Genomic DNA, 23,358 nt, shown 5'->3' with positions numbered 1-23,358 from the left:
CTAACAACTTTCAAGAAACTTTGCTTGTAGGATTACTGGGGGATAGGTTTTTAAAAAAGTCCACTTTAACGATTTTAGACCATTCATACTTGTCACTGCTTCCCCTTTCAGTAGTAATGGAGAATAAATGACATTCAAATGTTTAGATTTGTTTTTATTCATCATAAGTCACACACTAACTACAAAAAATTTTCACACACTAATACTAAAGGAAGGCGGGAAGGAGGGAAGGAAGGGGGATGACTAAGGTAATGGGGTGATAAATAACAAAAATGAGGAAATAGTTTTTCCATTCACTTTTTGTTTTGGAAAAAAAAATGCAAAATAATGAAAAGAAAGAACACCTTCTAAGGCATAAAAGTTTCACCACAAATGCAACAACCCACACAGTTGCCATGAAGGTCGTTTCACCAAGTCTCAAGTCAGTCAATCACCAGAGACAGGCGCTTTGCCTAGCCGCGCCTAGAAGTTGTAGGCCAAATTGCCACTTTGGAACTTGACATGAGACACTTTGTCCGAGGCCGAATATTGGCCACTTTCCAAACCGTTACGGGGTGGCACCGAACTCGCCTCCAAGGGGGCTGCAGCGGTGGTATACGCTTGGGTATGGGTGGCCTGGGTGGTGGGCGCCTCGGCACTGGCCGTGGTGACATATCCGCCCTGCTGATATTGTTGTTGCACTTGTTGCTGTTGGGCACTAAGCAGCTGAGCCTGTTGCTTGCTCAAGTAATCGGCATATTGTTCGGCGGTGAAATATTGATTGGCCTGTGGCTGTTGGCTGGCGTATGCGGATTGTTGTTGTGCTTGCTGTTGTTGGGGGGCAGTGGCTGCCTGATTCGAGTAAAGTTGCTTCAACAATTGTTGTTGGTGCTGGGCATAGGCCAATTGTTGTTGTTGCTGCTGTTGTTGTTGTTGCAAAGCCAAGGCTTGTTGTTGTTGCTGCTGTTGATAGGCATAATAGGCGGCATTATATTGATCTGGGGAGTACTGCGATTGGGGTTGAGCATATTGCTGCACCTGAGGTTGTTGACGCTGCAATTGCTGCAAAGATTGGGCATACTGAGGCGCAGCAGCTGCGGCAGTGCCGGCAGAACCAGGTTGATAGGCCGAGGCAATGTTAGCATATTGGCTGGGCTGTTGCAAGGGCTGGGCATATGCATTGCTGGTATACTGCTGGGATTGTTGGGGAATTTGGTATTGATTGTTGGCCTGGTTCAAGGAGGTGTACTGCAATAAACGGAGAAGAAAGAGAAGAGACAATTAGGAAATTGCTTACATGCAATTGGTACAAGATATTGGGGTTTTTTTGGATGTTGTCCTACCACAGCATAACAAGTTCTTGGCATGCTCTTGGTTTGGTTTGTGTTAAATGCGTTATACATTATTCATTAAACAATTTTGGAAATAAATTTAAAAAAAAAAATGATTTGAATTTAAACACACCAAATATGTATCCTTTGACTTTTCGTTTATTAATGTTTGAGTCTTGGCCTACTTTGGATAAGGAAGCAAAAGGCAAAGTTTGTAATTAGTTTGGAAATTAAACCAATAGAGAGAGATTAAAGCGTAGAAAGTGAAATCGCGGCATTATTGCAATGACGCCATAAATGCCAAACCCAAATCGGTCGAACATATAAATAGGAGGTATATGTCAACCATAATCCGTACACAGCAGGAATATCAGTCCACGCTAGTCTTTGAAAATGATAATACCACCAGTCCAGAAACCATGCTAAACTGTCATTGTTTAGGGAGCCGAGGCCGTTTTACACCCCAGATAAGCCTAATCGATGAACACAAATTTACTTTGGCTGTTTGTGCGTCTATCCATGATGAAATGGCATACTATATTGCACACTGTTCACTTCCACAATTAACATTTGTACCCAATTATCGAACAGTGTAGAGTCGATTCGATTCGATTCTATTCGATTCCATTCCACTCCATTCCATTCCAGTCTATTCATGATGAAATGGCATACTATATTGCACACTGTTCACTCCCACAATTTACATTTGTACCCAATCATCGAACAGTGTAGAGTCGATTCGATTCGATTTGATTCTATTCCATTCCATTCCATTCCATTCCATTCCATTCCATTCCATTCCATTCCATTCCATTAGAGTAGAGTAGAGTAGAGTAGAGTAGAGTAGAGTAGAGTAGAGTAGAGTAGAGTAGAGTAGAGTAGAGTAGAGTAGAGTAGAGTAGAGTAGAGTAGAGTAGAGTAGAGTAGAGTAGAGTAGAGTAGAGTAGAGTAGAGTAGAGTAGAGTAGAGTAGAGTAGAGTAGAGTAGAGTAGAGTAGAGTAGAGTAGAGTAGAGTAGAGTAGAGTAGAGTAGAGTAGAGTAGAGTAGAGTAGAGTAGAGTAGAGTAGAGTAGAGTAGAGTAGAGTAGAGTAGAGTAGAGTAGAGTAGAGTAGAGTAGAGTAGAGTAGAGTAGAGTAGTGTAGAGTAGAGTAGAGTAGAGTAGAGTAGAGTAGAGTAGAGTAGAGTAGAGTAGAGTAGAGTAGAGTAGAGTAGAATAGAGTGGAGTAGAATAGAGTAGAGTAGAGTAGGGTAGAGTAGAGTAGAGTAGAGTAGAGTAGAGTAGAGTAGAGTAGAGTAGAGTAGAGTAGAGTAGGGTAGTAGAGTCAGATTCGGGCTGAACTGGCTGAATAACTTTTATACCCACCACCGTAGGTTAGGGGGTATATTCATTTACTCATTCCGTTTGCAGCATGTCGAAATATCAATTTCCGACCCTACAAGGTATATTTATCTTGGATCGTCGTAAAATTCTAAGTAGACACGATTTGACGATGTCAGTGTGCCTGTCCGTCCGTCTGTTGTAATCACTCCAGAGCCTTCAGATATTGAGCAGAAATTTGGCACACATACATCTTTTTGATGCACGGTGGTTAAGTTCTTGAACGGGGCAAATCGGACCATATTTGGATATAGCTCCTATATAGACGAATTTTCCGACAAAGGGTCTAATGCCCATAGAAACTTTATTTTTCATCCGATTATGCTGAAATTTGAAACAGTGGGTAGCTTAAGGCTTCCTGACATCTGACCTAAGTATGGTTCAGATCGGACTATATTTAGATATAGCTGCTATATAGACCGATATCCCGATAAAGGGTCTGAAGCCCATAAAAACTTTATTTATTACCCAATTTCGATGAAATTTGCAACAGTGGGTTATTTTAAGCCTCCCGGAATCTGATCTGAATAGAGATTAGATTGGACTGTATTTAGACATAGCTGTCATATAGACCGATCTCCCGATAGAGGGTCTGAAGGCCATAAAAGATTTATTTTTTATTCGATTTCCCTGAAATTTCAAACAGTGAGTAGTTTAAGACTTCCCAACATCTGACCAAATTAGGGTTCTGATCGGACTATATTTAGATATAGCTGTCATATAGACCGATCTGCCGATAAGGGGACTGAAGCCCATAAAAGCCTTTTTTATTACACGATTTCGTTAAAATTTGAAACAGTAAGTTTTTCTGAACCTCACGATATCCGACCTTAGTATGGTTCGGATCGGTTTATAATTGGATATATCGGCCAAAAGACCAATATTTTGTTCTACAAAATTTAATAGTGACATATATAGTAGACCACTGAATGTTCGTGCCGAATTTAAGTGCTTAAGTTATCCAATTTTCACCTGATTGTGACGATATGGGGTTAAATATATAACCGAGGTGGTGGGTATCCAAAGTTCGGCCCGGCCGAACTTAATGCCTTTTTACTTGTTTTAAATTCTTTCCGTTTTCAATGAATCATCTGAGTAAAACCTTGAAAAATTTTAGTTCATTCACACATAGTAACTGTTAATGCCAATGGAAGTTGGAAAATAAGGTCTAGGATCCAATTCAAGATAAAAATGTCCACAACTACAACAAGCTTAACTTTTGTCTGCACATTTTTTTAAATGAAATTTGGCACATGGTCATGGCAAATATACAACATAACAAAAACAATGAAAAAAATGTTTATATAAATGGAATGTTCGCAAAATTTATTTAAAATATCCGCATGCAATGTGCAAGCATAGGTTAATAATAATAATAATTTGGAAAATTATAAGCAAAGCAAATAATTAAAATTTTTTAAAATAATAAAAGGAAGGCATAAAAAATTTAACAAATTATTTTCCAACTCAAAATATTCTAAAATCACTTTTTTCAGATTTTTATCATTCTTTTTTTTTGTTTCATACAAAATAAAAACAAAACAAAAACTGCCAACAAAACATCTGTCATGTCATAATAATGGTAGTACAGACATGCATGCCTCTCAATGTTTTCATCTTTTTGTTTTGTTTTAATTGTAATTTTGTAAATAAAATACTTTTTAATTACAAATGGAATTTTGAATATATATTTGCTGCACTTTCCATGCAGTCTGTCCCATTCATTAGCCGACTTTGGTTTGTTCAGTTTATTTTCGCGTTTGCCATTTTGTCATTGACATTGTCAATAAATTTTGGTGAAATTTATTGATTTGGTTTTCTGTGTACCTCCTCCGAGTTCCTAACTAAGTGTAATTGTGTTTAATTGCAATTATTGGCTGTCAATTGACAAATTTGTGCAAACATGTTGCAAATATTTGCAATTTGTTTGACGTTGCTGCTGGTGGGCATTGAAAGCAGACCACAGGTTTGTATGTTGTTCATATTTGTTATGGAGTAATTATGACAGTTCTGTAGTTTATGCAAGTGCGAAAATTAATTAACAAAGTGGTATTGAGGATAATTTAATAAAATTTATGAGTTTAAGCAAAAAAACCACTAAATTTACATGTGTAGAGTTTGGGAAATATCATAAAGAGCGAATAAGCTTTAAGTTTACCAAGAAAAAGTAGTATATATCTCTACACCATGAATCTTATTTGTCAAGTTTTTAAAAGCAAACTACATAAATTTTATCCATTTCAAATATGGAATTCAAATATAAGATTCTTGACCTGGATGTTGGAAGTCACAACAGAACACCTCCTGCCAAATCTCTAAAGGCTAAACAAGTCCTCTGTCCTTTGGTCCTTCAGAGGCTTAAAAAGTAAAATCGGTAAATCGATTTATATAGCAGATATATATCACCTCATGGACCGATTAAGATACAAATTTGCATTTTTATATATTGGAGTTCAAAACAAAACACCACCTGCAAAGTTTTAGCTGAATTGGAAAAAAATTTTGCTCTCTAGATGCTTTAAGTGTCAAATTGAGAGATCGTATTGTATAACAGCTATATCAGATTACCAGTATGAACGAAATTGAATATTGGAAAGCCTGAGTGTTGGAAAGCGTAACAAAATACTACTTGCCAAATTCACCTAGCTTCTCAAAAATTAAAATCGGTTCATGTGGGAGTTATATCAGGTTTTGAAAGGATTTTAACCATAATGGGCATAAATGGTTAAAGTAACGCCATCTTGTGGGGCATTATACGGGAGCTATGTCAGGCTATGGAAGAATTTGGATCATAAGATGATAATTTCATCCACAATGTGCCTTATTGTGGATAGCTCTGACCAAAATGTGGAGAGATGGGATAACTATATCCATGTAGATAACTTTGTCCAAAATATGGATAACTTTATCCACAATGTGGATATCTTTAACTACAATGTGTATAACTATATCAGCAACATGGTTCGCTTTATCCACAAGGAAGCTAACTTTATCCACAATGTAAATAACTTTTTGCAAAATGTGGATAACTTTATCCTCAACGTAGATAACATGGATAAGTTCATTCACAAATTGAATAACTTAAGGCGCAATGAGGATAACTTTATCCATAAAGTGTATAACTGTATCCAGAAACTGGATGTCCACAAAGTGGATAACTTTATCCACAAAGTGGATAACTTTATCCACAACGTGGATAACTTTTTACACAACGTAGATAACTTTATCCACAAAATAAATAACTTAATCTACAAAGTGGATAACTTTATCCACAGAGTGGATAACTTAATCTACAAAATGGATAACTTTATCCACAAAGTGGATAACTTTATCTACAAATTGGATAACTTTATCCACCATGTGGATTTCTTAATCCACAAAGTGGATAACTTTATCCACAATGTGTATGACTATATCCACAAAATGGATAACTTTATCCAGAAAGTCTATAAGTTTATCCACAAAGTGGATAGCTTTATCCACAAAGTAGATAACTTTATCCACAAAGTGGATAATTTTTTCCACAAAGTGGATAACTTTATCCACAAAGTAGATAACTTCATACACAAAGTGGATAACTTTATCCCTTAAGTGGATAGCTTTATCCACAAAGTAGATAACTTTATCCACGAAGTGGATGACTTTATTCACAAAGTGGATAACCTTACCCACAAAATGGATAACTTTATCCACAAAATGAATAACTTAGTCTGCGAAGTAGATAACTTTATCCCCAAAGCGGATAACTTTACCCACAAAATGAATAACTTTATCCACAAAATTAATAACTTAATCCACAAAGTGGATGATATATTCCAAAAGTTCATAACTTGAATACACAAAGTGGGTAACTTCCAAAAAGTGGATAAATTTATACATAAAGTGGATAAAGTAATCCACAAAGTGGATAACACAAAATGGATAACTTTATCCATAAATGTGGTAACTTTATCCACAAAGTGAATCACTTTATCCACAAAGCGTATAACTTTATCCACAAAATGGACAACTTTATTCACAAAGTGGATAAATTTATCCACAAAGTGGATACCTTTATCCACAGCATTGATAACTTTATCCATATCTAGCAATAACTTTCTTCTACTGATTGGATAAGCCAGCGTAAATAACAATCCCAACTGTTGTAAAATTTATCTACAAAGTGGGCAGATTTATCCACAACACTGATAACTCTATCCACAGCGTGAATAACTTTATCCAAATTGTGGTTTACTTTATCCACAGAGTAGATAACTTTAACATCATCACAGCGTGCAAATTTTGTTCACAAAGTTGACAACTTTATCGTATAATTTTGTCCACAATGTGGATAATTTTGTGTACAACGCTTCAAACATAATCCACAAGTGGACATTAGCCACAACGTGGATAAGTTTATCGTCCGCGAGGAAAACGTTATCTATAACGCGGATAACTTTTTTCATGGCGTGGATGACATAATTCAAAGTGTGGTTAACTTTATCCACAACATGGATAACTTCATACACAACGTGGATAATTCTATCTGAAACGCGGATAACTATGTAGATAGCTTTACCCACAACGTGGATCGCTTTATCCACAACGTAGATAACTTTATCGTCAGCATGGATGACTTAATGTACAGCGGGGACACACACAAAGTGGATAACAATATCGCCAGCGTGGTTCATACTGTCCATAATGTGGATAATTTTGTCTATGGCATCATAACGTTATCCGGAAAGTGGATAATCTTATCCAATACATGGATGACTTTATAGTCATAATGCGGATTACTTTATCCGTAAGGCGGATAAATTTTGCCATGACGTGGATAACTTTATTAGAAAAAGGATAAACTTGTGCACAATGTAAATAACGTTATCCACAATGTGTGTGCTGGCGTGGATAACTTTATTAAAAAAAGGATAAATTTGTGCACAATGCAAATAACGTTATCCGCAATGTGGATAACTTTATCCACAAATTGAATAACTTTAACCCCAGCGCGGTTACTTTATCCACATGGCAGATAACTTTATCCACAGCGTGGATAACTCTATTCTCAGCGTCGACAAATCTATTTAAACTGTGGTTAACTTTATCCACATCGTGGATAAATTTATCTATACGGTGTATAAGTTCATCCACATGGTTTTACACAAATTAAATAACTTTATCCACAGCGTCGATATCTTCATCCAAAATGTGGTAAACTTTATCTACAGCGTGAATAACTATATGCCAAGAGTGCATAACTTTATCAAAAATGTGGTTGAATTTGTCCACAAAGTGATAGATTTATCCACGATATAATATAATATGTCGATAATAATTTTATCGTCAGCGTAAAGATTAACCTCAACGTGAATAGTTTTATCCACAACGTGCATACTTTTACCGACAACGTGGTTATTTTTATCCACAACGTGGTTAGGTTCATCTACAATACAACGTGGATATTTTTATCCTCAACGTGTATATTTTTATCCACAACGTGGATATTATTATCCACAACGTGGATATTATTATCCACAACGTGAATATTGTTATCCAAAACTAGGATATTTTTTCCCAAAATGGATATTTTATCCACAACGTGGGTATTTTCATCCACAACATGCATATTTTTATCCACAACGTGGGTATTTTTGTCCACAACGTATCCAAAAGAGGATATTTTTATCCACGGCATGGATATTTTTATCCACAGCGTGGATATTTTTATCCACGACATGGATATTTTTAATGCATATTTTTATCCACAACGTGGGTATTTTTATCCACAACGTATCCAAAAGAGGATATTTTTATCCACGGCATGGATATTTTTATATACAGCGTGGATATTTTTATCCACGACATGGATATTTTTATCCCAGAAAGGTTAATTTTTTATCCACAATATTGATAATTTTGTAATCACAACGTGAATATTTCTTTTATATAAATTTAATTCATAACGTGGATAGTTTTTATCCATAACGTGTATAATTTTTTATCCACAAGTGGATAATTTTCTATCCATACCGTGTATTATTTTTTATCCACAACGTGGATAATTTTTTACCCACAACGTGTATATTTTTTATCAACAACGTGAACATATTTTTATCCATAACGTGGATAATTTTTTATCCACAATGTCAATAATTTTTTATCCACAAAGTGGATATTTTTTTATCCACAACGTTGATATTTTTTTATCCACAGCGTGGATAATTTTTTATCCACAACGTGGATAATTTTTTATCCACAACGTGGATAATTTTTTTATCAACAACGTGGATAATTTTTTTATCAACAACGTGGATAATTTTTTATCCACAGTATGGAGGGTATAAAAATACTGTAATAACTTAAAAATTTCACATTCATAATTTTGTTACAATTTTCTTATTTTCAGAACATTTTCGAAAGCGTTGCTACTGGAGCAGTTCAAATGGCTTCCATGGGAGCTGAAATGGTAGCAAATGGCGCCGCCATAGGTGGTGGTCATGATTTTGATGCAGGTTTGGTGAAAGTTCGTTCCAAAGGTGAGGTTGGTTCTGGAAGGGCTATACACAAGCCCAACGAATCTTCAGAGGAATCTTCAGAAGAGAGAAGAAGAAAACGTTCTATCAATTCGTTATACCATGATTTTATGGAAATGCAATCCTTGCTAGAAGTAAAGGAACTATCAGCACAACAACATCAACATAGGACCAAAAGGGAACCTTGCTGGTCCGGTGGCAGCGGTGGTGGCGGCGGCTCAGGTGGGGGTGGTGGTTTTCCTGGCACTGGAGGAGGTGGCGGTGGTGTTCCCGGAACTGGCGGTGGTGGCATAGATGAAGAAATGCTTGAAGTGACACGTCGTCGCCGTCAACAACGTATGCAAGCAGCCCGCAAACGCAAAGCACAACCAAAATCCAAAAAGACCAACCGTACAAGTAAAAAATCTGTAGTGGGCCAAACCGAAGACATTGAAGAGGTCTCGTCGAGTTTAACACGTCGCAAACGTCAATCGGAAGTTGAGGATCTAAATGCTACAATGAATAAGACCGGTAAGGATATCTCTGCATATACCCAACAATTTGCCGAAAAAGTGAAAGGAGCTTGGCAAAGTTTTATGCAATCGGTAAATCAAATGGCTGAAAAGGTAAAGCAGATTTTCACAGGACATACCCAGGATGCGGGAGGCCAAGCGGAAGCAGAGGAGATATAAAAGGATGAATTGTTAATTTAATTTTAAAGTTTAATTCGAATTTCTATTTTTGGATCGGGCTTATAGATTTTCTTGAAATGTTTGAGTTGTTGAAAATTTTGTTAAAGTTGTTCTTAGAATTAAAAAAAAATATCAGATAAAAAAATTTAAATTTATCAATAAAAATATATTTCAGGATCATTCGGTAGGGCAGAATCTTATGCATGCTACTCCAGACAGGTAAAGAAAAAGTACAGGATTTTTCAATCAGAGCGCTACAAAAGTTTTTTTTTAAATACAACAACGGTAGCGATTCCCATCCACTGTAACGTACCGGTCTTGGTCATCACGAAAGAAATACGGCCCAATGAAGCCGCCGACCCATAAACCGCATCAAACCGTAATTTTTTCAGGATGCAATGATGACTCATGGAGTACGTGTGGATTGATGTCTGACCAATATCGCATATCTTGCTTATCGACATAACTATTCAGCCAGAAATGGGCCTTATCACTGAATATTTTATTCGAAAAATTCAAATCATTTTCAAGTTGATGCTCAGCCCAATTCACGAACATACGAAGCATACATACGATACACATCCAACATGAAATGACAAACCTTACAGCAGAGAAATGTCAACAGAGCAGCCAAAAATATGACGTCTTTTGTTGTCCCTATGGGTCAACTTTTGTAACTTCCCGGAAAAACACTGTAATTAAGATAATTTTGGAGACTTTTTAGACAAATTTCCCGATTGGAGGGAATTTTGGTGATTTCTGTTTTAATTTTAGGAATTGGCCATTTTCACTTATTTCACACTTTTGCTACAGGAAAATTTTAGAGACATTGTTATTGGCTAGAAACACAAAATTTTGCACACCCAAGGTTCCCAATGATCAATGTGCATACATCAGCCCCAAGATCCACTAGGAACCCACAATCGTGTACACCGATAGGAAGAATGCTTAGTAATCACCAAAAAAAGGGTATACTTTTTTATACCCTCCACTATAGATTGGGGTGGGTATAATTATTTCGTCATTGCATATGTAACACATCGAAATATTGATCTAAGACCCAACAAAGAATATTCACATATTCTAGAATATCTTGACATTCGAAGTCGATTTAGCCCTGTCCGTCCATCTGTCCTTTCGTCTGTCTGCTCATTTGTCCAAAGCACGCTAGCTTTCGAAGGAATTAAGCTGGCGCTTGAATTTTGCACGAATATTTCCTTTTAGTCAAGGTCGGTTGGGATTATAAATGGGCTTTATCGGTCCGTGTTTTGATATAGCTGCCATATAAACCGATCTGATCTTGATTTCTTGAGCCTCTAGAGGGCGCAATTCATATCCAATTTGGCTGAAGTTTTGCATATTTTGACTTCCAACTACTATGCCAAGTATAGTCTAAATCGGTTCATAATATGATATAGATCCCAAATAAACCGATCCCGGACCTTGATTTTTCGAGCCGCTAGAGGGCGTGGCTGAAACTCTGCACAAAGTGTTTCGGTTTAACTAAACAACTTTGCCAAATATGGTCTAAATTGGTTCATAATCTGATATAGCTCCCATATAAGCCGATCCCGGACCTTGATTTCATGAGCCGCTAGAGGGCGCTATTCTTATCCGATTTGGCTGAAACCTTGCATGAATTGTTTTGTTTTGACTTCGAACAAGTGTGCCATGAATGGTTTAAATGGGCTCATAACCTGATATGGCTCCCACATAAACCGATCTCCCGATTATACATTCTCAGCCTCTAGAGGGCGCAATTATTACCCGATTTGGCTGATATTTTAAACGAAGCGTTAGATAGTGACTTCTAATGGTTAAAATTCGCTCATATACAATAGATGACACATAAACCGATCTCGGACCTTGACTCCTTGAGCCGCTAGAGGGCGCAATCCTTATCCGATTTGGCTGAAACCTTGCATGAAGTGTTTGTTTTGACTTCTAACAAGTGTGCCAAGTATGGTCTAGATCGGCTCATAACTTGATATAGCTCCCATATAAACAGATCTCGAATCTTGACTTCTTGAGCCGCTAGAGGGCGCAATTCTTATCCGATTTGGCTGAAGCCTTGCATGAATTGTTTTGTTTTGACTTCGAACAAGTGTGCCTTGTATGGTTTAAATGGGCTCATAACCTGATATGGCTCCCACATAAACCGATCTCCCGATTATACTTTTTCAGCCTCTAGAGGGCGCAATTGTTACCCGATTTACCTAAAATTTTGCACGAAGTGTTTGATAGTGATTTCTAATGGTTAGAATTGGCTCATATAGATAACACATAAACCGATCTCGGACCTTGACTCCTTGAGCCGCTAGAGGGCGCAATTCTTATCCGATTTGCATAAAGTGTTATGTTTTGACTTTTAACTAGTATGCCATCTATGGTCTAAATCGGTTCACAATGTGATAAAACTCTCATGTAAACCGATCTCTGACATTGCCTTCTTGAACCGCTGGAGGTCGCAAACATTATTCAATTTGGTTGAAATTTTGCATGAAGTGTCTTGGCTTAACTTCCAACTGTGTCAAGTATGACCGTAATCGGTTCATAACCTAATATAGCTCCCATAAAAACCAATCTCGAATTTTGAATTCATGAGCCACTAGAGGGCGCAATTATTATCCAACTTTGCTGAGATTTTGCATGAGGTGTTTTGTTTTAACTTTCAACATCTGTACTGAGAATGGTCTAACTCGGTTCATAGCCTAATATAGCTCACATATAAACCGATATCGGATTTTGAATTCTTAAGCCGCTAGAGGGCGCAATTGGTTGAAAATTTTGCGTGAAGGGATTTATTTTGAATTCGAATAAGTGTGCCATGTAGGGTCTAAATCGGCAAATAACCTAATATAACTCCCATATAAACCGATATCGGATCTTGAATTCTTAAACCGCTAGAGGGCGCAATTATTATCCTACTTGGCTGAAATTTTGAATGAAATGTTTTGTTTTAACTTCCAATAACTGTGCCAAGCATGGTCTAAATCGGTCCATAACCTTCCTTAGAAACCAATCTCAGATTTGACTTCTTGAGCCGCTAGAGGGCGCAGTTATTACCCGATTTGGCTGAAATTTTGCAATAGCTGTTTTGTTTTAACTGTGCCAAGCATGGTCTAAATCGGTTCATGACCTATTATAACTTCCTTATAATCCGACCTCGGATCTTGAATTTTTGAGCCGCTAGAGGGCGCTATTATTATCCGTGTTGGCTGAAATTTTGCATGGAGTATTTTGTTTTAACTTCCAACAACTGCGCCAATTTTGGTTTAAATAGATTCGTAATCTAATATTGCTCCTATATAAACCGGTCTCGGATCTTTATTTCTTGAGCCTCTAGAGGGCGCAATTATTATCAGATTTGGCTGTAATTTTGCATGAAGTGTATTGTTTTAACTTCCAATAACTGCGCCAAGCATGGTCTAAATAATTTTATAACCGATATCGGATCTTGAATTCTTAAGCCGCTAGAGGGCGCAATTATTATCCTACTTGGTTGAAATTTTGAATGAAATGTTTTGTTTCAACTTCCAATAACTGTGCCATTTATGGTCTAAATCGGCAAATAACGTAATATAGCTCCCTTATAAACGAACCTCAGATTTGACTTCTCGAGCCGCTAGAGGGAGCAATTATTACCCGATTTGGCTGCAATTTTGTAATAGCTGTTTTGTTTTAACTTCCAACAACTTCGCCAGATTTAGTTTAAATAGGTTCGTAACCTAATATTGCTCCTATATAAACCGGTCTCGGATCTTGAATTCTTGAGCCGCTAGAGGGCGCAATTATAATCTGATTTGGCTGTAATTTTGCATGAAGTGTTTTATTTTAACTTTCCATAACTGCTCCAAGTATGGTCTAAATCGGTTCGTAACCTGAAATAGCTCCCATATAAACCGGTCTCGGATCTTGAATTCTTAAGCCGCTAGAGGGCGCAACTAGTGTCCCATTTGGCAGAACTTTTACAAGAAGGGTTTTCTTTCGACTTTTAATACGTGGGGCGTGTATGGTCCAAATCAGTTTATAATCTGATATAGCTCCCACATAGGACTTTGAATTCTTAAGCCGCTAGAGAGCGCAATTCTTATCCGATTTGGCTGATATTTTGCATGATGTGTTTTGTTTTGACATCCAACAAGTGTGGTGTGTATGATCTCAATATGTTCTTAACCTGACATAGCTACAATATAAACCAATCTCCCGATTATACATTTTCAGCCTCTAGAGGGCGCAATTCTTTTTCAATTTAGCTGAAATTTTGCACGACAGCCCATGGGTCATAACTTGCTATAGCTCCCATAGCATAGCAATTCTTATGCATTTAAAGAGATATAGGGCAAAGAGCCAGACAAATGCGCGTTTACTTGCTTAGATATATTTTTCAGTTCCAAGATAACTTTTTTATTTTCAAGGTTTTTTTTTCTTTTCTCACCACTGTGCATCATCCGTTTTAGCCTAATCTTTACTATCCTTTGACAAATGACACACAGGGAAAATTTACATTTGGAAATCCTCTTAAAATTGATATAAAATTGTATTTCCTTTTTTTAAATCTATTACAAATTATATAAGAGAAAGAGGAAGGAGGGGTTACGCAAGCGATCTACAGCATGGCTGTGTCTGTTTATAACACACAAAACTCTTTATCATGGACACAACAATGTGGATGCTAATAATGTTGACAATGTTAAATATTTCGGTGTTATAACCGAGTAATGGCTACAACAACAACGACAACGACATCAACACATGTAGCACCTGCACGAAAATGATGTTCAAATAGAGATAACATCACAAACAACGGCAGGGAAAGGCATACACGGAAACAGACACTTCAACACATACACACACACACACTCACACACTCCTACACAGACTGCAAACAGATAATAGGCATTTCCAACAGTTTCCGGTACAACACAAAGCGTAATAATAACCCTGCTGATGATATGCAAACAATACTCAGTCAAATGATGCACTCCCCCTATCTCCCCCCCCCCCCCCCCTCTCTCTCTGTCATTCTCTGCAGTACCAATCAAACAAACACAAAAAGACCCCCCGTTGGGCCCCTCAACATTTGTGGGGCTTGCAAAGGTAACAAAAGTATAATAACTCTGTTATAGCCTGTCATGGGCAACAATCGAGAATTTCCCTCATAAGCGTTTTGCAGTGGCAGGAAATAATTAAGAGTTAACTTCAAAAAAAAGAGCACAACAACTACAACCACAGTGACAGGATAAAGGAAACAGCTGAAACATAAGACCATCATAAAATAATTGGACAATAACTGATTACTGCGTTAGTGAAAAAACAAAACGGATTTCTATAAAATTTGTTAGCTTTTTCGCAGCTGGAAAAGAAACCAATTGTTTGGCCATGAAAATGAGTTGGGGAAATGATAAGAGAAGGGTCATTTTAACCCAAGTCTTAAGCACAACGTTTGTCACCATGCTGATGGTAATGCTAATGGAAGTCAGCTTCTTTACATTAATGACAGGGCAGGTAACAGCCTTAAAAATAAACAAGGTAAGTAATTTTTTTATACCCACCACCGATGGATGGGGGTATATTCATTTTGTCATTCCGTTTGCAACACATCGAAATATCCATTTCCGATCCTATAAAATATATATATTCTTGATCTGGGTAAAAATTTAAGACCATCTAGACATGGCCGCCCGTCTGTCCATCTGTCTGTTGAAATCACGCTACACTCTATAAAAACAGAGATATTGAGCTGAAACTTTGCACAGGTTCTTTTTTTGTCCATAAGCAGGTTGAGTTCGAAGATGAGCTATATCGGACTATATCTTGATATAGCCCCCATATAGACCGATCCGCCGATTTAGGGTCTTAGGCCCCTAAAAGTTACATTTATTATCCGATTTTGCTGAAATTTGAGACAATGAGATGTGTTGGGCCCTTCGACATCTTTTAACAATTTGGCTCAGATCGGTCCAGATTTGGATATAGCTGCCATATAGACCGATCAGCCGATTTAGAGTCTTAGGCCCATAAAAGCCACATTTATTATCAGATTTTGCTAAAATTTGGGACAATGAGTTGTGTTAGGCCCTTCGACATCCTTTATCAATTTGGCTCAGATCGGTCCAGATTTGGATATAGCTGCCATATAGACCGATCAGCCGATTTAGAGTCTTAAGCTCATAAAAGCCACATTTATTATCCGATGTCGCCGAAATTTGGGACAGTGCTTTCTGTTAGGCCCTTCGACATTTTTCTTCAATTTGGCCCAAATCGGTCCACATTTGGATATAGCTGCCATAGAGACCGATCCTCCGATTTAGGGCCTTAGGCCCATAAAAGTAATATTTATTAGCCGATTTTGCTGAAGTTTTAATCAGTGAGTTGTGTTAGACCCTTCGTTATCCCCCTTCAATTTCGCTCAGATCGGTTCAGATTTGGATATAGCTACCATATAGATCGAACTGCCTATTAAGGGTCATAGGCCCATAAAAGTCATATTTATTAGCCGATTTTGCTAAAATTTGGGACAGTGAGTTGTGTTAGGCCCTTCGACATTTTTCTTCAATTTGGCTCAAATCGGTCCAGATTTGGATATAGCTGCCATATAGACCGATTCGCCGATTTAGGGTCTTAGGCTCATAAAAGTCACATTTATTATCCGATTTTGCTAAAATTTGGGACAGTGAGTTGTGTTAGGCCCTTCGACATCCTTATTCAATTTGGTCCACATCGGTTCAGATTTGGATATAGCTGCATATAGACCGATCTGCCGATTTAGGGTCTTAGGCTCATAAAAGCCACAATCATCAGCCGATTATGTTGAAATTTGAGACAATGAGATGCGTTAGGCCTTTCGATATCCTTCGTCAATTTGGCTCAGATCGGTTTAGATTTGGATATAGCTGCCATATAGAGCGATCTGACTATTAAGGGTCTTAGGCCCATAAAAGCCACATTTATTATCCGATTTTGCTGAAATTTTGGACAGTGACTTATGTTAAGTCCTTAAGCATATTTTTGCAATATGGCTCTGATCGGTTCAGATTTCGATATAGCTGCCATATAGACCGATTTTTCGATTTAAGGTTTAGGGGCATTGAAAGGCGCATTTATTGTCCGATGCCACCGAAATTTGGGACAGTGAGTTGTGTTAGGCACCTCGACATACCTCTGCAATATGGCACAGATCGGTTCAGATTTGGATATAGCTGTCACATAGACCGATCTCTCGACTTAAGGTTTTGGTCCCAAAAAAGGCGTATTAATTGTCCGATGGCGCCGAAATTTAGGACAGTGAGTTGTGTTGGGCACCTCGACATAATTCTGAAATATGGCACAGATCGGTTCAGATTTCGATATAGCTGTCATATAGACAGATTTTTTGATTCAAGGTTTTGGGCTCATAAAATGCGCATTTTTTGTCCGATGCCGCCGAAATTTGGGACAGTGAGTTGTCTTATGCACCTCGAGACACTTCTGAAATATGGCACAGATCGGTTCAGATTTCGATAAAGCTGTCATATAGACCGATCTCTCGATTTAAGGTTTTGGCCCAATAAAAGGCGCATCTATTATTCGATGCCGCCGAAATTTTGGACAGTGAGTTAAGATAAGCCCTTCAACATTCTTCGTCAATTTGGCCCAGATCGGGCCAGATATAGATATAGCTGTCATATAGACCGATTTCTCGGATTAAGGATTTAGGCCCATAAAAGGCGTATTTATTGTCCGATGTCGCAGAAATTTGGGACAATTAGTTATGTTAATCCCCTCGACATATTTCTGCAATATGGCACAGATCGGTCCAGATTTGGATATAGCTGCCATATAGACCGATCTCCCGATTTAAGGTTTTGGAGTCATAAAAGGCGCGCTTATTGTCCAATTTCGGCCAAATTTGGGATATTGAGTTAAGGTTAGCCCTTCAACATTCTTCTTTAATTTGGTTCAGATCGGTCAGATTTGGACACATCTGCCGTATAGAGCAATATCTCGATTTAAAGTCTTGCCCCATACCATATTATGACGAAAGGTGGTTTACATATATACCCGAGGTGTTGGGTATCCAAAGTTCGGCCCGGCCGAACTTAATGCCTTCTTACTTGTTTTTCGTATGTTTCTGGTAACAAAAAGATGACTTAACAAATTTTAAATTTTCTTCCACTTTCTGCTTTCCTTTTCTTCTTCCCTCCTTTTGCAAAAAAAAAGGATTCCTACACAGTTTTCAAAAGCCCGGTGTCATCTTTGCCTTGGCAGAAATCCCAAGCAAAACCCCTCAAACATCGTTTTCGTCGTGAAACTTTAGCTGAAGACCCCTACGACTATGATGAAAACCAGGATGTCATTCCTGAGTTCAATTCAACTCAAGGTCCTCAAACTGTGGGAGAACATCTTTCGGCCAGAGCCCAAAAAATTGCCGAAACCTTTTCCAATATGTGGCAGTCTATGGTGGAGACCATTAAACATGGTGTGGAGGCCATACGCCAACTCTTTGACGGTGATGAGCATGAATATGAACTAACCCCCGAAGAGCAGGAGCAAATGCATGCAGCCATGGAAGCACGTGCTAAAGCCATTGAAGAGCAAAACGAAATTTGGCGTAACAACAATCAATTATAATTCAATTCGTTGCTTCAGCTATTTGGCTGTTGGCAAGGCAAGGTAGCCAGCAGTCAGTGGGTTAGTAAGTGAGTGAGTGAGTGGGGGTTGAGTGAGTGGGGTTTGTTTGTAATTTCGAAAGTATCTCAAATTACGTGTTTTGTTTTACAAATTATGATGACGCTCTATTGGCGATGGTAAAATTACAAAATTTTTAATGAGTTTCGCATTTCAAAATTTTCTTTTGTTGTTTTTGTATTTTGAAAATTATTTAAATAAAACGTATCAGGTCTATTGTGCAAATTGGCTACAAAAATGTGCAAGTTTTTTGTAGGCCTTGAATTTTTAATGATGGGAGTTTCGTTGATGAAGGTAAGATTTGGGCCAAGTTATACATACAACTTTGGAAATTGCTAAATAAGACATAAGGAGAAGGGAAATGACTATCAGAAGTGGTATTTAAACAGCCGCAATAATATGAAAAATGTTCTGTATAGACAAGAAAAAAAAAAAAAAATAAAAAGGCATAAAGTTTGGCCGGGCCTAACTTTGGATACCCACCACCTCGGGTTTATATGTAAACCCCCTTTCTTCACAATTCGATGAAAATTGGATAACTTATGCACCCAAATTCGGCACGGGCATTGAGTGGTCTTATAAATATAAGTCACTGTTGACTTTTTTGTATATCAAATTTCAACAAAATCGGGTAATAAATATAGCTTTTATGAGCTTCAGACCTTTAACCGGCATATCGGTCTATATGACAGCTATATCTAAATACAGTCCTATTTTTACCATATTTGGGTCGGATGGCGGGTGGCCTAAAACTACTCACTGTTTCGAATTTCAGGGAAATAGGATAAAAAATAAATCTTTTATGGACTTCAGACCCTTTATCAGGAGATCGGTGTATATGATAGCTTTATCTAAATATAGTCCGATCCAAACCATATTTGGGGCGGATATCTGGAGACCTAAAACTACCCACTGTTTCAAATTTCAGCAAAATCGGGTAATAAATAGGGCTTTTATGGCCTTCAGACCCATTATCGGGAGATTGGTCTATACGGCAGCTATATCTAAATATAGTCCGATCTAAATCATACTTAGGTCAGATGTCGGGAGGCTTCAAATAACCCACTTTTGCTAATTTCGGCGAAATCGAATTAAAAATTGAGCTTTTATAGCCTTCAGACCCTTCATCGGTAGATCGGTGTATCTGGCAGCTATATCTAAATATAGTCCGATCTGATCCATATTTGGGTCCTATGCTTTCAGGCCTAAGACTACTCAGTCTTTCCAATTTCAGTGAAATCGGATAAAAAATAAAGCTTTTATGGCCTTCAGACCTTTTATCAGGAGATTGGTCTATATGGCAGCTATATCTAAATATAGTCTGATCTGAACCATATTTAGTTCAGAAGTCGGGAGGCTTAAAAAAACCCACTGTTTTAAATTTCAGCGAAATCGGATGAAAAATAAAGCTTTTATGGCCTTCAGACCCTTTATCGGGAGATCGGTCTATATGGCAGCGAATAAAAATTGCGCCCTTTGGGGGCTCAAGAAGTAAAATAGAGAGATCGATTTATATGGGAGCTGTAGGGTCTTAGGCCCATAAAAGCCACATTTATTATCCGATTTTGTTGAAATTTGGGACAGTGAGTTGTAATTGGCCAGTCGACATCCCACTTTAATTTGGCCTAGATTGGTTCAGATTTGGATATAGCTGCCATATAGATCGATCAGCCGATTGAGGGTCTTAGGCCCATAAAAGCCACATTTATTATCCGATTTTGCTGAAATTTGGGACAGTGAGTTGTAGTAAGCCCTTAAAAATCTTCCTTCAATTAGGCATAGATCGGTCCAGATTTGGATATAGCTGCCATATAGACCGATTCGCCGATTTTGGGTCTTAGGACCAAAAAAGCTACATTTGTTATCCGATTTTGCTGAAATTTGGGACAGGAAGGTGTGTTAGGCTTTTCAACATCTTCTGAAATTTGGCCCAGATCGGTTCAGATTTGGATATAGCTGCTATATAGATCGATCAGCCGATTTAAGGTCTTACGTCCATAAAAGTCGCATTTATTATCCGATGTCGCCGAAATTTGGGACAGTGAGTTAAGTTAAGCCCCTCGACATACTTCTGCAATATGGCACAGATCGGTCCAGATTTGGATATATCTGCCATATAGACAGATCTCTTGATTTAAGGTTTTGGGCCCATAAAGGGCGTAATTATTGCCCGATTTCGCTGAAATTCGGGACAGTGAGTTGTGTTAGGCACTTTGACATTTTTCTGAAACTAGGCCCAAATCGGTCCAGATTTGGATATAGCTGCCATATAGACCTATATCTCTATTTAAAGTCTTGGCCACATAAGAGACACATTTATAATTCGATTTCACTGAAATTTGACACTGTGACTTTAGTTAGGCTTTTCGGCATTCGTGTCGTTTATGGTTCAGAGCAGTTTATTTTTAAATATAGCCACTAAAAAGACCAATATTTTGTTATACACAATTGAACAATAACTTGTACTTATTGGTATTTGGTCCAAATCGGAACATATTTCGATATAGCTTCTATGGGGCATAAGGTATGCAATTTTCACCGGATTTTGACGAAAGCTGGTTTACATATATCCGAGGTGGTGGGCATCCAAAGTTCAGCCCGGCCGAACTTAACGCCTGTTTACTTGTTCGTCAAAACGTTGAAGAGAAAAAGTGTAACCTTGGTCATAATGGTAGTCTAATCGGATTTGGTCTGTCCTCACAGTGTACTTAAATGGTCTAAGTGGGTTTATTTAAAAGGCTGCAGCTCCTATCTAACCTAAGTCTAACCCAAATAGGAATATTGCTTTTCTAGGTGCCACCATGCAAGTGAGTATCTTAGGAAGATGGGTCGTTACTACAGCTCACAGTGTAAAGCGTCACTTGGAGAGGACTCATTGGTTTAAGGAATTTTCCTTGACAGCCTTTCGGGATATTGAGAAGTATTTAAATTTTATTGAAAATCAAACTTTGAAGCAAATTTCAATTTCGATGCGTTGCAAAAAGTATATGCCACCATACTTCAGTCCTGAGTATATCAAGTGCGGCATAAATTTAGGCCTTGCTGATCTTTGATGTCCCATACCACAGTGTATTCAAAAAAAAAAATTGTTTCGACATTGCAAATGCTAATGAAAAATTTGCCCCTGAACATTCCACTAAAGAACAGGGGGCAAACTTCTCACATACCAATGAGTGCTGGCCGAATCAAGTTTAAGCTCAATGATGTTGTGTCTATAAAAAAAGGTATGACATAAGTTTTAAAGATACTGAAATTGCTACAGATAGCGTAATATATCCATTGTGTATACGAAATAAATTATTTGCATTGAAGAAAGAAATAAAATAAAATTTAATTATACACAAATGAAACAAAGAACAATGCACCATTTAGTATCCCGAGGTATTTTTCAATTAACATGCAAAAAGAGCAAAAACAACAACTTTTAATTTCCTAATGAATACATATATAAACTGTAGCCCAAGCCCCAAAAACAATTGAAAGCTTACATCGGAATAGTTTATTCTACAGGATTACAAATTTTAAAAAATCATGCAGTCCTTTATCTGCCTGACAATATGTTTAGCAATTTTCCAATTCTTACCCAATGCTGGCAGTATGCCTCAGGTAAAAATGTTATAAAAAAATTAAATATTATAATATTTTATAAATATTAAATATTTTAAAATTTATAAAATAATTTTTTATTATTTTTATTTTTTTTTTTTAATTTTTTCTAAAGGATTATACAAAACGTCTTGTAATGGCTCCAGCCGAAGCCAATGAAACTTTTGAGAATGGTGAAGGCTTTGACCATAATGCTGCTTTTGAGAACGATGCTGCCACTTCAGTAGAAGAAGCTGTTCTTGACAATGAGCAGGCTGCTGATAATGATCAAGCTTTTGACAATGATTCTACCCCTCCTCAAGATGAGGCTGCCCTTGACAATGATTCAACTTTCGACAATGAAATTGCCACTCCACAAGATGAAGCTGGCTTTGACAATGTTGCAACCTTCGACAATGATTCTAACCCACCACAAGATGACGTTGAAGCTCCCATAGTAAAAACTGAAGTTTTAATTTTTGTGTCTCCCATTAAAATGGATGCTGAATTCGGTGATGTTAGAAGAGATAGACGTGCAAGCAAATCAACATCACCAACAAAGTCTCAATCGAGTTCTGAGTCTGCTTCTGGATCAGAGTCAGATTCAGGATCTGTTTCCAGTTCTAGTTCTAGCTCAGCATCTGCAACTGACTCTGGATCAGAGAGCGAGTATGAGTTAGAAATAGAATCTGAAACTGCATCTGAAGCGTCTCTAATTGAGGAGTCAAATAGGGATTGACGTCTTCGCGAAATATTTGTAGAACTTTTGAATAATAAAAGGCCTCAAAAAAAAAAAATAAAATAAAATAAAACATAAAAAATTTTAAGCTCCATACCATAGGTGGAGTCAAAATTTCTATTGGGTTGCCCAAAAAGTAATTGCGGATTTTTTAAAAGAAAGTAAATGCATGTTTAATAAAACTTAGAATGAACTTTAATCAAATATACTTCTGTTACACTTTTTTTCTAAAGCAAGCTAAAAGTAACAGCTGATAACTGACAGAAGAAAGAATGCAATTACAGAGTCACAAGCTGTGAAAAAATTTGTCAACGCCGACTATACGAAAAATCCGCAATTACTTTTTGGGCAACCAATATTTGTTAAAGCAAAATTTTAGAGACAAAAACACAAAATTTTAATAAATTTTTTTTTAAATGACAAAGTTAGAGTAAGAATGTTTTTATTTCTTTAAATTTGATAAAATTTTAAAAAATTACGAAGAAATTTT

At 37.4% G+C, this 23,358-nt stretch overlaps 3 protein-coding genes across 3 annotated transcripts; 2 read left to right on the top strand and 1 right to left on the bottom strand.

Annotated features, from left to right (window-relative positions):
• Positions 1–133: 133 nt before the first annotated feature.
• LOC106082037 (probable basic-leucine zipper transcription factor Q) lies at positions 134–1,427 on the bottom strand. The gene is made up of 2 exons (XM_013244347.2): positions 1,323–1,427; positions 134–1,227 (listed from the first exon to the last, which is right to left on the bottom strand). The coding sequence occupies exons 1-2, from the start codon at positions 1,380–1,382 to the stop codon at positions 463–465; spliced, it is 825 nt and encodes a 274-aa protein (XP_013099801.2). The 5' UTR covers positions 1,383–1,427; the 3' UTR covers positions 134–462.
• Positions 1,428–4,524: 3,097 nt separating this feature from the next.
• Positions 4,525–9,979, top strand: LOC106082028 (short stature homeobox protein 2). Its single transcript, XM_013244338.2, has 2 exons — positions 4,525–4,654; positions 9,077–9,979. Exons 1-2 carry the CDS (start codon positions 4,592–4,594, stop codon positions 9,872–9,874), a joined length of 861 nt encoding a protein of 286 aa, XP_013099792.2. The 5' UTR covers positions 4,525–4,591; the 3' UTR covers positions 9,875–9,979.
• A 5,068-nt stretch (positions 9,980–15,047) lies between these two features.
• On the top strand, positions 15,048–22,900 carry LOC106082048 (uncharacterized). Its single transcript, XM_013244359.2, has 2 exons — positions 15,048–15,406; positions 22,266–22,900. Exons 1-2 carry the CDS (start codon positions 15,257–15,259, stop codon positions 22,866–22,868), a joined length of 753 nt encoding a protein of 250 aa, XP_013099813.2. The 5' UTR covers positions 15,048–15,256; the 3' UTR covers positions 22,869–22,900.
• The last annotated feature ends 458 nt before the right edge of the window (positions 22,901–23,358 follow it).

Source organism: Stomoxys calcitrans, chromosome 4 (genome assembly GCF_963082655.1).
Source record: "Stomoxys calcitrans chromosome 4, idStoCalc2.1, whole genome shotgun sequence".
Classification (NCBI taxonomy): Eukaryota; Metazoa; Arthropoda; class Insecta; order Diptera; family Muscidae; genus Stomoxys; species Stomoxys calcitrans.
Note: the sequence above shows the minus strand (reverse complement) of the source record. Positions and strands in the feature narration are given on the sequence as shown.

Coding starts and splice junctions, on each gene's coding strand:
- LOC106082037 (XM_013244347.2), bottom strand. CDS start 1,382: ATGTATAACGCATTTAACACAAACCAAACCAAGAGCATGCCAAGAACT. Junction 1,228..1,322: donor CAAGAACTTGTTATGCTGTG/GTAGGACAACAT, acceptor CGTTTATTGCAG/TACACCTCCTTGAACCAGGC.
- LOC106082028 (XM_013244338.2), top strand. CDS start 4,592: ATGTTGCAAATATTTGCAATTTGTTTGACGTTGCTGCTGGTGGGCATT. Junction 4,655..9,076: donor GCATTGAAAGCAGACCACAG/GTTTGTATGTTG, acceptor TCTTATTTTCAG/AACATTTTCGAAAGCGTTGC.
- LOC106082048 (XM_013244359.2), top strand. CDS start 15,257: ATGAAAATGAGTTGGGGAAATGATAAGAGAAGGGTCATTTTAACCCAA. Junction 15,407..22,265: donor CAGCCTTAAAAATAAACAAG/GTAAGTAATTTT, acceptor TTTTTTCTAAAG/GATTATACAAAACGTCTTGT.